This window comes from Varroa destructor, unplaced genomic scaffold, assembly GCF_002443255.2.
Source record: "Varroa destructor unplaced genomic scaffold, Vdes_3.0 BEIS01000003.1, whole genome shotgun sequence".
Lineage (NCBI taxonomy): Eukaryota > Metazoa > Arthropoda > Arachnida > Mesostigmata > Varroidae > Varroa > Varroa destructor.
Genome location: NW_019211456.1, coordinates 20,852,781 through 20,868,091, shown reverse-complemented (window position 1 = coordinate 20,868,091; position 15,311 = coordinate 20,852,781). Strand labels below are relative to the sequence as shown.

Below are 15,311 nucleotides of genomic sequence, written 5' to 3'. Positions count from 1 at the left end.
TCGGTTATTATATTGGCAAGTTATTGAAAAAAGAACACGATGTCAACCTGAAACCCGAAGTAACAACAATAAGCTTCTCGATTCATATTTCTTGGAGATTGAAAGTCTGTGAAATTACGGTGCTTGCAACAAGGTCTAGCTCTACATGATTGATTTCCGTTTCGATTGCTTATATAATAAGTCAACGTTTGCATCGTTGCTGGTCTCTCCAAGTATGGTAATGTGTAGGTGCGAAGCTTTTCAATCAATCAAAGTATCGAAGTTGTCAGCAAAACAAACTTCGCTCCATCATTTGATTGCATGTATGTACATAAAAAAAATACGAGGCTACATGAAAACGTATTGTGAAGTCATACTTGTCGCATTCTCAGTAAAGTCTGAGCAGTAAAGGCAGAGCAGCTGTCTATACTTAACTGTATTCCCTTTGTTAAGCTTCTAATAGGCGGTTTCGCACTATCTATCTCTGCGTCTACTGCGTGGTCACGCAGCGCGAACGAAAGCGACGGTTCCTGTACCTGTCTGGTAACGAATCGCCGTGGCCTATCGCCCACATCCGAGCATTACCATCCATTTGAGAGTCCATAGCGTCTGTTGTGCTGTTAGTTATTGAGCCTTTCAGTGTTGAATGGAAAGCAATTCCTAACTGCTTCGTAACCTTCGAGAAATCTAGCGGAAATGTCGATAATAATTTTACCGGCTTGCGAGGACTATGAAGAAGGCGGGACGCTCTGAAAGCTGTTGAACGACGCATGGCCTGCAGCAGTAGTTGTCTGCATCGATGAAGAGAAGTTCGGCGATACGAAAGGCGTTACAATATTTTGCTCTTGAGTCAATTTCGTCTCATTTATGCAGTACTAAGAGACGTTTATCATTTACTGCCAGAATGCTCCACGAAGAGCTATATATGTCCCGGTTATAAGCGGTGTATACAATTAGTCCATGCTAAACAATCTCGTGCTCTCTATAAGGTCATAGATTTTGTGCGATTCACAAGAGAAGATTCTAAATACTAGACTGTCGCCTAGAAGCAGTGCATTATTTATATCGAAAATCTTCTCAGACTATCCCGATCTGACTTTCTAATTTATGATATTCGCTGGATGATTTGTTTCGTCAGTATACATTTAATACGTATGGTTAGTGCGTGGCCCATTACCGCAACGAGTCGTTCCTTAAACGGCTTAAATTCAATAGCAGCTTCATTTGGAAAATGAAACTGTTGTACTAAGGGTACAGCGTAGGTTTGGGAGTAAATATATTAGGGAGATAGAACCTATTGTTTACGCTACAGGCGGAACAATCGCTGACTGCTGCCGATGACTGAGATCTGACCCCTATCACCCAACATGTCTGGTTCTGATTCGATTGAACATCATTAATTGTAGCCTTGTGCTTCTTTGGTACTCTTAGATGTCCAAGTGCATTGACATACAGTTGGCTGGAGGGCACTGGACAGTCAATCATAAAATATAGAACACAATCTACAGTTGAATAATTAATGTAGAGGAAGATCGATTGAGCCGCATGAGATCGCCATAGACCGTGTTATTACTTGACAATGCTTCTGTTCCAGGACGAGTAACTTGTCCAGCCCGTAAATGAGATTATTTGAACGGCTTGCCGATTTCTACCTTTTTAAATAAAAAATTATCTTTATTGTGCTATGATCGTCAATCAAAAAGATTCATTAAGTATAATCATTACCTTCCGATGTTGCTTGCATATACTTTATGTTATTTACTTATTCTTCACAAGTTCTATTATTATTAGTACCTTGTTTGATATTATCTAGTATCGTGGTGATTAGATGCTCAGGTTGAAAGGCCAGCATCTTTCGCCAAATGCTAGCAGTCATTCACGTGTGCATCGCTATAATGATTTTATAGGCGAGTGACCTTCAAACGACCTTTTAACGGTTGCCTTTTTCCTGTTTCAAAAATTAGCACGAACGTATTTAAATAAATACCAATATCCAATCAGTCAAGTCCGGCGTCTTATTGCCAGCACCCTGCATATGCTCTAGCCGATCGTTATGCTGATATTTGTTACCAATGGCTTAGGGGGTAAGTGGTAACGACAATCAGGTGCACATCTAAAAAGCTTTGCTTACTGGACGTCCGAACTCTGTCCTCGATTGACGTTAGTGGACCAAACGTACTTACACACAGTGATGGCGGAACTGGGCTAATACAACAAATGGGAAGCTTCAGGACCCCAGCTCATCGATAAATAATAGACAAGAGAGCGGCTACTCCTTGCGTATGAACACGACTATGGCACCATCGTGCTTTGTCCGTGGTTGCCAGGGAAACAATCGAAAAACGGCATTCAACAAGAGAAGGACGTGACCATGTTACCTAACTGTATGCAATGAATCGCTGCCTAACCCAGGTATGTGTATATCTCAGCACAAAATATTTTCCCAAGTAAGAAATTCACCCAGATGCTGTTACACAGCCAACAGGCACAAGCAACAAGAAACGAACTGCATGAAAAGCTTGTACTGCAACCCGCTTATGGATGTCGCAGTTAACAATTTATTAAACCACCACTATATCTATGACTAAACATAAAGCTTACTGACGCCAGTCCATGGGCTTCACGTGGAAGAAGAACGATTTCTTCGAAGAAGCTGCAAACTCAGAATCCACTACGCGTTATGTCATTTGACCAGTGAAACATATTGGCCAGGAACTGTTTGCGATGTATATGCTGAAATAAAGAACTGCTGACCCGTAGCCCGAAACAAAAATCTACCAGATGCACTGAATTATTGAACCATAGTACATTTACTCAGGCACAGCTCAGTCCCTAGTGGTTCAGAGATTGTCTTCCCCCTATTTTAACGGCACTAAAAACATGAAAGGATTTCGTCGTGCATCTGATTGATAAATTTGACAACAAGCTCGGCTCATCTACCAAAGAAAACAGATATATTTTCTCCGTGAAACTATCCAAAAGCGGCGGACGTTTGACGATCGGCATTTTCACAGTAGCGCCGCAGCATCTGAGTCAGGGTTCGTACTATGCTACCGTTGGATTATCATCGACGTGGTACAGCTACGGCCAGAAATTAATCACCTAGAACAATGGAACTCACATTCGATTGTCGGCTATGACCTGCATCCCTCAGTTGAAGGTGGGTAACCGAAGGTAATTCGACAGTGACTTCCCTTCAATGAACGACTCCAGTTGAGAATTTGCCTGATATATTAAGGAGGCTTACACAGTTAGGATACACGACGTCGTTGTGAAACAGTCGATTATTTCACACGATTGGTCATTGTCCGAATGTCATTGGATTACACTACGTTGAGATAGAAAACTTATAAGCTCTTACGGTAGACATAGGTATACAAGTTATGTAAGCGAGGTAAATTACTTTGCCGGTAACTGACGATCACTATGAACCAACCAATACATAAATAAAAACGGTGTATGCTTATACGAACACGTTGGTTAATCTGCTATTGATGTATCATCATAAAAGCGACCATTTGCTCACGAGCAGTTTTAGTGGCAAAGCGTCGAAGATGAACTTAACGCAGTGACTTCGAACTAGAAGCAACGTGTGAACAGCACGTTGGTCTAAGGTTCTAATAACCTTCGTTGAGGCAAAACACTCCTTCTCAAGCCTCAAATAGAAGTTCTTCCTGGTAGCGCTGTGCTCGCTCCCGACCGTCATTTTCCGAGTCATCATTATTATAGCTGGTGTTTTTTGGGAAGCAACATTATCGTAGTTTCCTTTCAGCATGGTCTTCCGTATGATATCGTTGCCGGCTACGCAAGTCGCCTTCAACCAGCCTAGTGATCCAACGCAATGGCGATGTGATTTCACAGTTCTGGTAAATGCACCAAAAAGTAAGAAATCGCCAATTCTACAAAACAGTGAATCCTAGTGACCCTCATTGAATATGCTATAGGAGAAAAATATTGCGGTTCACATTTTCTCAGCCTACATAGATAGGCTCAATTTTCTAGTGGTTCTAGTGGTCATTAATGGGCTAACCCGCTGAGACGCCACATGCTTATGGGTCCTTAAATGAACAATTCTTTGACCGTATGTTGCCTATACAGCTATACTTACAGTCCTCGCCTAGTTCTAAGTGCATGAATGTATTCGGCCTTTGCCAAAAAAACAGAAAAAGTTTCACCAATTGGGAAATATACAATTGAGCGCATTTTAACTTGTTTCGCTTATATTAATATAAATATTCTAACAATATACGATCTTTTGGCATTTTCAAGTTTATATGACCTACATAACAGTAAAAAGCATCGTTGAGTTTATCGTATGAAATTTATTCCATTCCAACATATATACGTCACCTTGATAAATATAGAGGTACCTAATTATTGAACATAACTACCTATTATCACGCGTACCTACATGTAGAAGTGAACTTCTATGTGAGTACTGAAAATATATGACGTCTCTTACAGGCATATCAAGTTTTAACTATTGTTCATTATTTTAATAGCTATATTTATTAAATGGCACGGATGTAGAGTCTAGTATAGTGTCTCTAAAGAATATTTTAGGCACAAATAAGTGTTTGTATACAGAGATGATTCTGTGGATAGGTGTATGACACCGTTCGGGGTGGATTGGTCTTTCTGCCACTAAAATAGAGAGACTCATTGCTGTCGTTCATGTTGCATAGCCCTTATTTCTAGGGTGAATTTTTTTTTGGTAAAAGCTGGCCTGCTGTCCTGTTTATGAAAAATGTTCAGCCTATCAGTGTTCTTATTTCGCAACACCAAATCTGCTATTCCGTATTATTACTGTGTATATTCCTTGCATTATAACCATTATGATTATAGCGGAAGCTGAAATGGTTCTGCGACGCATAAAATGAACGAAATACACATCTAATCGTTATTCGACATCCGCTACAAAGTCTTTGATTTAGAGTTACTCACCTCTCCGAATGGAGGAGTTGAGCCTGCGCAGTGGGGCGCAGTTGGGGTAGGCCCTTTGCAGGGCGAACACGCTCTCATTCATACCCATTCCGCCCCAGATTGAATCGTCATCATAGTCTTCGTAGTAGCAGAGTGTTTTGCCTAACAAAATACAACACAGTACATATATGTTATCAACATCGAAATATGATATATACTAGCTCGAATAATTTCCGCTTATTTAGAAATATTGTAATTCATTTACTTCTAATAGTTACCTGTTCAACATGTTTCAAGTAACGTGGACGGCGGGAAAGTTCATGTCTTTCGTATTCTGCCTAGCTTGCTTTTTTAAATTGGATAGGAACAAATCAAAACTGTCGAAGAATTGGGAGAGGTTTAATGGAAACCTCTCTTCTATCTGTGCACATCTTAAATATAATTTTATTGTGTTTTAAACTGGAGGGATACTCATAAACGTAGTTTGAAGCAACGGTCTTCTCTTTAGTCAGCCTTTTCCGTTGGCCTTTTGCTGTTAGAAATTTTGACTGTCCGAGTCGTGTGTCCTGTCGACTAGCAACCTCTGCCTAAAGGGGACTTCTCTCGTCGAGCCAAGTACCTCCTCTGTCTGATTATGCGCAGGATATCTATCTATCGAAATCAATATGTCATCTATTCAGCCATCGTTAACTTGGCTCTTTGGTGTCTAAAAGCCGTCCGTTTATTTGAGTTCATTCTCAGATACAACGAAATTGTCTTACCTACACCATCGGTCACAAAAACATTGCCTTCGTTCTGGCGTTATCTTTGCCACTTCGATTCCGTTCGTACCGGTAAGATGTACGAGTGTTGTACGCTGAGATCTACTTTCAGAGCGCTTTACTAGACAGTACGTGGACCTTTCAAGCGACCGAGCCTTGGAAAGGTGCAAAGACAGCCTCATATTCCTTGTCGATAACGGAAGCTGGACGTAAATGTTCTGCCTGTGCGCTTTCTTTACTTCTGCAATGGCCGAACGTTCGTAATCTTCCCCAATGTTTGTCGGCGATGTCGAAGGGAAGTGAATGTTCTCGCAATAAAAAAATTATCACATTTCTAATATACCAACTAATATAATAACTAAGATTACTAAGTGACTGGAAAACGGTAAGAGCGGACGTACTACAGCTGCTAATTTTCTGCACCCGTTATGTCCGCGTAATTCCACCCCGGTCTCTATCTCGACCCAGGTTTGCCGACGTAAGTTTACAAACAGCTGCTTCATGTATATGCTCGTACGTATGTATCCGCTTGGCGGAAACAAACGCGACTGACCATGGACCGAGACATAATCTTCAGAGTTATCCGAGCCGGGTCAGAATGGGCTGTATATAGAAGGTGATGTTCCTTTCGGCTCAGATAGCTTATGGCACGATGGTGGGTTGTTCGCAGTTAAACACTGACTATAACGCTCTCTTTTTACGTTTGAGACGAGCGTTGCAGTATCATATGTTAAGTAGCGTAATTTGATTAATGCCTAAAAGAACGTTATTTATTGTAGGTTTGATGATGCGAAACACATCAGACCTGTTTCTCTCTAATCGTCGTTTAATAAAGGTACATTCACTAATGTAATGGTAAATTGTTTCGCACTTACGTGCTCGCCATCTGTAGTTAAACATGTGTAAGGCGCATATAGATAGCAATCATCCACGGTGTATGATGTAAAAAGTAATGAATATTTAATTTTTAAGAAACTTTAACTTCGAACCTGTCAGTAAATGCACATACGACAAGTCAATGCCGATTCGTTGCATCTATTCGACAACGCACAACTTTTCACTTCAAAGAACTCATTGTGTGTTACTTTACGAAATTGCCTCAACTTAATCTTTTGGTAATTTGGTCTAGCTTTTCATCGCTTCAGTCCGGATAGCAATTTCGCTATGATCGAGATGTGACTTCCGTCAAATCGTACCTTTTTGGTGCTATCAATTCACAAACGTAGTTTCCTGGTGAAAATGAAAGTCAACATTGGGCGGTGTTTAGGTAGCGTTATCCGCGGCGGCTTTTGTCGGAGGGGAGAGGGAGGGTCTTCTTGCGCACTGTTTATTTTACGTGTCCGGTGACGGGCACACGAATAAAAAACCGGAGCTGTCTGACATTTAATAAGTTGATGGTAAGGCAATACAAGTTGTTCCGGATCATGATAGTTGAGCCTATGAAACACCGAAACTTAGAAAGTGTGCATACAGATGGTTAGCCTGATACATCGAAAATGCTCCAGGCCTCTCTTAATCGAAAACAAGACGTTGCTCCCACAGCTTTGCTATCAGTGTTGTAGAGGTGGTAACAAGTTGTTCGGGTTCTGCCTAGTAATGGGGCTCGAAAAAATTTTTCATAAGAGACACACCCCTTCTTAACGATGCGTTGAGGATTCTTTGTTGTGGTATATCTTATTCAGAAATAGAAACATTATATGATTTTCTGATTATATGATGTTTTGATTTTCCATTGTCGTTTGAGCATAATTGCTACCAATGCTCAGGTGCTTCATCAAGCAAGCAAGGCAATTGCGTTGGCTAACCGCGTTTTTGTAACCGAGAATACGTTTTTAAAGTAATTTAATTTAAAGCCAAAACCAAGCAAAAACGACGATGTATATTCTGTGTATTTATTAGTATTAATAGCTTTAACAAATTCCACCATCTTTGACTTAAAAAATGTTTCGAGTTTCACTTCCAGTACTACTACTATTTAGCATTGCTTCAAATGGTTGGCTTCCAGAACGAAACGAGGCATCCGATTTAAAAACCTAGGCCATCCCATATCGTGTCCCCAAATTTAATTAGGCAAAAACGTTACTATTACATTATCTCGGTGACCGCAATCTATGGCTAAAGAGGCGTCACAAATTAGATGAGATTTGTAGCTGAGCTCACCCGTGAATTTGTGGTAGATAAGAGCAAGGATAATGACGACCATCATCAGGAGGCCGACAATGATGAACATGATCCCTAGCGAGCGGGAGAAACCCGATAAGTAGAGGCCCACTCCGCAGCCAACCGCAGCCGACGAGAAGAACAGGTTCAAGATGACCCCGCAACAGTTGCGCGTACACAGATACAACGCAAGTAAACCTGGAACCGCAGTTGCAGTATCATATATAGCTATTATTTCTGCCATACATACCTGCATATGTGTTTAAAAAAAATACATAAGATTTTCATTCGATTTGTACACGAAACAATGCAAAATGAAGTTTGACGACTGATGACGCCCGATCCCCAGTTGAAGATTAAGTGAATAAATTAATTATTAACAGATACTAAATTTAGTAATTTTTAGAATCATCGCTGAATCGACGCATGTATGGTCTTAGTGTGGTCGTTCGTGATTTGTGCACGTATAAGGGACTTCCATATGAAAAATCCTAAGTTTATGTTTATTTAGAATCTAGGATTATCTGAAACTGCTCAGTGCTTAAGCCGATTTCGCAAAATATCTAGGAACATGTCAAAACTGACTGGAGAGAAAGGGACAGTAATGCAAATGATTCAAGTTCATTTCGGCATGTCCTTCTACCGTAGAAGCTACGAATGTAAAATTTGCCAGACCTAGTCTGAAAGTACGACCGACGAAGTTCACGACCACTGGTAGCTCCAGCACGAAGGGAACTAATACCTCAACGATCGTTCCCCTTGCAAAAAAGTGATTTTCCTGATTTTGGCCAATATAGGCTTGAAAGAGTTTATGCAGAAACTTTCATTTACGTATTTTCTCTGTTTAGTTCCTTGGTATCGAGGACACTAGTACCAGTAAAATAATCTTGCAGTGATAAACTTGTATACAGTGGTTGTGCATAGCATAACGAGCGACCTAAAGTCTCTATTCTTTTCTAATCAGGATAATAGCGCACCATATTACGCACCATATTAACCCAATTGCCTTTCAGTTACCATGGGGAACCATCAGAATTTCTACTATTGAGGGTAAATTCTAATCTGACGTCACCGCGGACTCTGTTTCTCGCAATGAGCGGAAGTAAACTTACTTATTTCAATCAATAATCTATACGTGAACCTGTAAGCGTGATGTCAGTCATACAGCGGGTACTAAATCGGCATAAGCGTATTCAAGTCTATTGAAAAGGAACAATGGAACAGCCCGCACCATTCGACGCCTTTCTAGATGTTCTGTTGCTGTAAGCATATTTATATCGACTATCAACAGTAAAATTATTAAGATAAATAAATCTAGCCTAGATAAATCTAGATAAATGATGCATTACTGAGGATTAGAGAACAAATCTCGGAATATTGATGTAATAAACTGTTACCATCGCAAAAGTCTTCCAGGCAGAACTGCATAGGTGGAATAGTACATATGCAGCAATGTACCGAAATACCGGTAGCGTATTATTATGTTTCTTATGAATAAACAATATATTTTGTAGGGCTGCATTGTAAAAATACTTTAGAGTGAGAGCGATAGATCGGTCGATAGACTTCTTCTGTGCATTTCGTAAGACTATTGTATCCGATATTCGCAAGATAATTTCATTTCGGCCTTTTGGCTCTTCAACACAATCCAGTAGATAATTCTCATACGAGAAACACTGAACATACAATAAACCTCTCATTGTTTTCAAAGCTAACGTAGTTCATTGGTAAAGCGATCGCTTGATAAACTCGCACGTTTCGAAAAGGTGTCCTCTATCGCTTGAGCATGAATACACCCTATGTGTCTCACTAACCTCCAACGAACATGATCCCAATCGATACTCCTGGCCATAGCACGTAGAGATTGGCTAAAACGCCCCCCATCGTTGGACAGTCTGCTAGCTGCTTCGCTGCCTGTTAGACGTCCGATGGGTCCTGCTGGGCCGTGCTAACAAAAAACGTAGATGCTGCCGAATAGCGAGGGTAACATGGAACACTTCAAGTAGCCTGAGAAGGAGGCCGTCACTGGACATCGGCTAAGCCGCAAGTGATCTTGAACTTCGTGAGTTCACTATCGGGTCCTTCCTCCTCGTCGATTGTTACACCCAACAGACGCCTTACTCTCTAGGTTAGGGTGACATATGCATCAATAAAAGCCTCAGAGAGTGTACACTCAATGGGGTAACATCTGAGACACGAAGCCCAGCTTCGGTTCAAAAGAAGTACGGAACAAGGTCAGGAATATAAATCCACCCCCTAATTTCTCGTTCTGTGACTAATGGTTAGTTGGAGATGCTTATATGCCTCAAACCGACTAAACTTTGAACGCGTTTGTTTGAACGCGGAAGGTGTTTCTGTCGGCCTTTGCACTGTTACCCTGTGCCCGTCCAAAAGCGGCCGTACCATAAGCCAAGTTCCTACAAAACGAAGCCGAGAGATCAGACTCTTGAGATTAACTGCCTCAGTGATCTCTCACAGTCGCCCTATACGCGTTCCTAAAAAAGGGCAGATGCCCACGAAATGCACGTCACGATAGAGCGCATGGAGGAAAGTAAATGGAGATTATCCAGTAACAGTCGTACAAAGCTGTCGTCATGACAACTGATGGAATCTTACAATCCACTGATCCGTGCGTTTGGTCTGGCCATACAGCAGAAGACTGTTTTGAATTTTCTATGCTGAATTAACAATTAGAGTAAGCACGGAAAAAGACGTTTGAAGGTATTCTGCCTAATTTTAATCACTTATTTTGCCGCTGGTAGCACGTCACATTTTCATTAGGAATCAGTAGGAAGCATGTAGACCACGCAGACATATGGTATAAACATCTTGTGGATCATGTGATAATCGAAGCAGTCTTTGATTCCCCCATGTGCCAGCTTCGAGAGCAACATGTTCACATTAAGGAACAATATATCTCGCAGCCGAATGCGAATGTGATTTGTACTATTACATGCTATACCTGTTCAATCAGGACAAAGCGCTCATGGTGAAACTTACGCGGGGGACGTTAAGATTTCTTAAGGATTCTTTTATTAAATAAAAATTGCCGAACCCCTCTTTACAACAAGTATTTTACAAATGTATATTTTGTTAAAGAAGAAAATCAAGTAGAAAACTGCTTAATTTCAACTAACCTGGAATAATGATTGGGCTTCCTATAAGCAAGACTTCCATGTCTGTCCGGTAAGTGAGGCCAGCCCCCTGGCCGAGATATACGGCCACAGCAAAACATGAGCCCACACCTGTAGAATTACAAGTTGATAGTGATGATAATCTTCTTTATAGTGTAAATATATAACTAATCGTTACTTTGTACCATAGTTTCTCATAGATAATTTTCACGATAGACATTCTAGTTGCTAACAGAATTACAAGAGCTATCCAGATGTGCAAAGTTCAAAAATATAGCAATAGACCTGAGCGAAACCACTGGAAAAGGGCTGTAATTAGCCTGTTACTCCTCTAAAGCATCCCTGTGATAACACTACGATGGGACTAGATTAGAGGTTAGCAAACAAAGTGTATCGCTCCAGACATTTTCGAAAATACTAATATAATAAATAATAATAGTATTTTTTACCGGGCTTAATCTAATTAAGTCTATGCTTTGGTACATGTCAATGTCGAATCATTATATATATATATATATATATATATATATATATATATATGTTTATATACAGTATTTTTAAACTTGCTATATCCTGATGATAGGCGCTGTAATATGCCGGATTGACCGTAGGCAGTTAGAGCCCCAGAGGACATACGAAAAAATGCCTTATAATTAAGTTCGTCTTTTATAGGACATTTAGAAAATTCCGTAACTCTACGCAAGTTTCGAAAATTACTTTAAGCTTCTAGCTTTCTTCTTTCTCTAAATGCATGAAATAAATAAATAAGAGAAATTATAAATAATAAAATGAAAAAAAAAAACAGATAATTGGTAACGAATATTTTTGAATCTCTGAAGTCTCAAAGCAGCGGCATAGTTTCACGTAAATGTGCTTACCAGTGTACAAGAACGCTTTGGCAATTTTCCCTTCGTTAGTTTTTTAAAATACATAGGTCTACCTATCTAGATATGCATTTATAGGAAACAGAAACAGTATTATACTGAAGATTAATATTTTACTTTAAACCTGCCTTAGTTTTTGTAAACGTTATATATCTTCTTAGTTCTAGCCGCTTCAGCAGATGATAAGAACTAGTTATGAAACGTTATTAAACTTGAAATTATCGTAGATTATATAGATGTACTTAGAGTACTTCAATAGGGACAAGGACTATAACGTCCCCATGAAATTTACCTGCCACGCCCAAATAAGCTTAGCAGTGCCTACGCTTAAAATCTCATGTAGAGTGTACAGTTTAACTGTGAAAACATATCGACGGTCAAACAGTACTTCTATGAATGACCTGCTCGTTCCTGGAGTTACATTGTTCGAAGCTGATTTCATTTGATGCAGGGGAATTTCATTGCACTTCGTCAAAGTGAAAAAAGATCCAACTTGCAGCAAATAACGTTAAGTTAAAGAGACATACTATCTGGCAGGTGATGTTGTTTAGCCTCCGTAATGATACATGTAATAACGTGCCTGTCTACTAGATGTAGATACGTTTAGTGGCTTGGAATTAAGACTAAGCTTAATCACGTTCTGGTTTGTGCTGGGAATCAGTCGTTCGGAGCAATTAAGCCCTTAAACATGCCAATGTACACTTCTCCTATCGATAATCAAATCAAGTTAGAAAAAATAGGACCTTACTGTCGCGATTTGCCATAAGATAGTTGGCTTGATAGTGGGCTAGCCTAAAGGAACGGAGGCGACGAATTTCCAAACCACTTGAAATACAAGTAGGCTCTGTATGCTCTAGAATAGGAGTTTCACTTTGGAGATGATCACTTCAAAACTTCGTCATATCTGAAGTCTACTGAATGAGTGCCCGGATGTCTTCAAGCCAACGCACAACCTCTATGCGTATGTTAACTCCGCATCACTTCACTAGTGCACTCCCAGCTGTACACGGCCCTTATGCTTTACTTGTACCTTATTATTGTTGTATTGCCATCGGCAAAGAGAACGACAAAGGAAAGAACACAGGACAGCTAAGATTTCCGTTGCGTATTCGAAAAACTTATAGGCTGTAAACACAATACACGTACTGCGTCAGCTCCTTATTGTCATTTCTAGTTAAATTGAATACAGACAGAAGCAACTTAGCACATAAAACGAAAACAAACAATTTGCAAATTATGTAAACGATAAAATAAAATTATATATATATATATACAAAATAAAAAAAACAACGACTTATTGTGGCCCTATTGAAGTTATAAAGTTTCTAAAAGAAGTTGATGTTGACGCATTTTTAATTAGGGAACTCTATGAATTTATGGCTTCTTTTATACGAAGCACTCAGCACTCTAGCGACCATGGTTTCATCAAGACGCAAATGCAGAAACCTGTATGTCATGAACATACCTAATAAAAGATCCGCGCCTGCCTTAATAAGTTGAGTATGCAATTTACATGGTTACAAGTTAGATTCAAGTTGGTGTATTTAGAAATGGCAGAGTAAGATATCATGAGACCGCTGAAAATGTCGTTTAATTGTATTACTTGCATGTGGATGACTAGTTACTCCATTTCGAATCTTTTTCGAACCCTATTTTATCCTTAGGTTTCAAAAGAGGAAAAGCTACAGTTTGGTAATTATCTTACATGTCAATCGATATCAACCGCGCAATAGCAAAAGTAGCTCACGCTACTCTACTGATTAATAGAGAACCTTATTTTGTAGGTTGTTTAACAGAACCTTAACTGAAGATTTTAAAATAAACGGTGTTACCACACCCTGCAAGCCTCATTTACAATCATATAGCGCCAGTTAGGAGAATGTCCACCTGCCGGTGTGGTAATGGCGCCAATGCGTAAAAAGTTCAATTGCCCTACATTGTTACCACAGCCAACATCACTATACCTCCATCGAGTCCTAAATTTAGATAGATCACCAGACAACGTCCCTGAGGATTCCTTGCGCCTGTAACACAAACATGCGCCTGCCTCGTACCTACCTATCTATCCAAGCATTACCTACTTCGCCTACACCATTTCTGCGAATTCAATTCCCCTGATGACTTCCTTTGAAGAAAAGAAAGGAGCCTGTCTACCTGCCTGTTTGGCCGCCATCGCTTTATAGTATGGCTGTCTCCGCGTACTTAGTAGGCCCAGTAGCAACAACAGCGGTAACACGAATTCAGAGGTTCATCTGACAACATAGCCAACATCCCTGGAGGTTCCGGAAGGCGGACTTGGTATTCACCAGCCACCAGCGTAACTGGTAACAGCACCATCGTCCGTCACCGTCATTTGTTCATACGTACACCGACCTATATGTACATATGTAGCTGTGAGGCAGGTAAACGCTAGTAGCCACTTTCTGGTCTGACTCGAACACAGATGAAAAAAGCTTCGTCTGCGAGAATAAAAATCGGCGTACGGAAATGTGCCCAACATGAGAAGCTTACTATCGCTATGAGCGAAAGTTGTCAATAGGCTTTAGAAATAGGTTCGTGCTATTAGCCATATTAGATTTACACGAATCTCAAGCCGTACTATTGAGTTCCGTTGATTTATTGCAATAGATTGCTTTCGTAGAGTAGAGTGAGTAGCGTGCAAGATGGCTGCAGAGTATAGACCTTTGCATAGCGTATCTATGAATACGATCACAAATATCGTACCTGAAAACGAGATGATACAAAATCTTTTTCGTATTCAACATAGTTATTAAGGATAATCTTCTCAACTCGATATGTAACTGCGAAGTTGTGAGTGCTTTTGTGAGCAGATAGAATTTTTGCAAACAGTTTTCAGAAACTTCACGGTAGCCAAAGATAGCGGTACTCTTAGCAGAGTTGAAAGGCGGGACGTTCAACGGGTCGGCCGCCCAGAATGGTTATTGGGTTGTCTGTTTTTCCGGTTTCATTTGTGTCCGTTTGAGTTATGGGTCAATAATATACAACGAAATAATCATTGATTACTTCTTTTATGTCTGAGCATGTTCGTAAACTATCTCCCCCGATAATTTTCGTAATGATCTAAACAAGACACAAGTTAGAAGTACAGATGCTTCTAAAGACACTGTGGGCAGAAGAAAATGATTACACTAATTGACTTCTGTGAGATTTCCAGTACAGATTGAGGAGCAGCCAGAGTCCCAAAAGGCTCAGAATCGTCAACCGCTTTAAAGTAGGAAATTGTTACTTGAATTAGAATAGAGTAAAATAATCAAGGGGAGTACTACATCCCAAGTAACAAATCGTTTGCATGCAATTTACGAAAGCCAATACCTAATTTTAAATTATTAACGCTTAAATCGACATTTTCAGAACGGTCTGCTTTAGAAACGTCCACCATAGCGCCTGTCAAACTCTTTGATGATCGATCGATGCCTGCCTATAACATTTGTGACAGGGACCTTCTATGT

General features: G+C 40.1%; 1 protein-coding gene across 3 annotated transcripts in view; it reads right to left on the bottom strand.

Moving 5' to 3' along the window:
- Positions 1 to 15,311, bottom strand: part of LOC111247631 (uncharacterized) — a 100,393-nt gene that overhangs the window by 24,277 nt on the left and 60,805 nt on the right. For all 3 annotated transcript variants that reach the window (XM_022798812.2, XM_086983813.1, XM_022798813.2), the window contains 3 exons: positions 10,961 to 11,068; positions 7,824 to 8,021; positions 4,924 to 5,064 (listed from right to left, as the gene is read on the bottom strand). In XM_022798812.2, the coding sequence (XP_022654547.1) occupies positions 4,924 to 5,064; positions 7,824 to 8,021; positions 10,961 to 11,068 (447 nt within the window). The remainder of the gene's footprint in view (positions 1 to 4,923; positions 5,065 to 7,823; positions 8,022 to 10,960; positions 11,069 to 15,311) is intronic.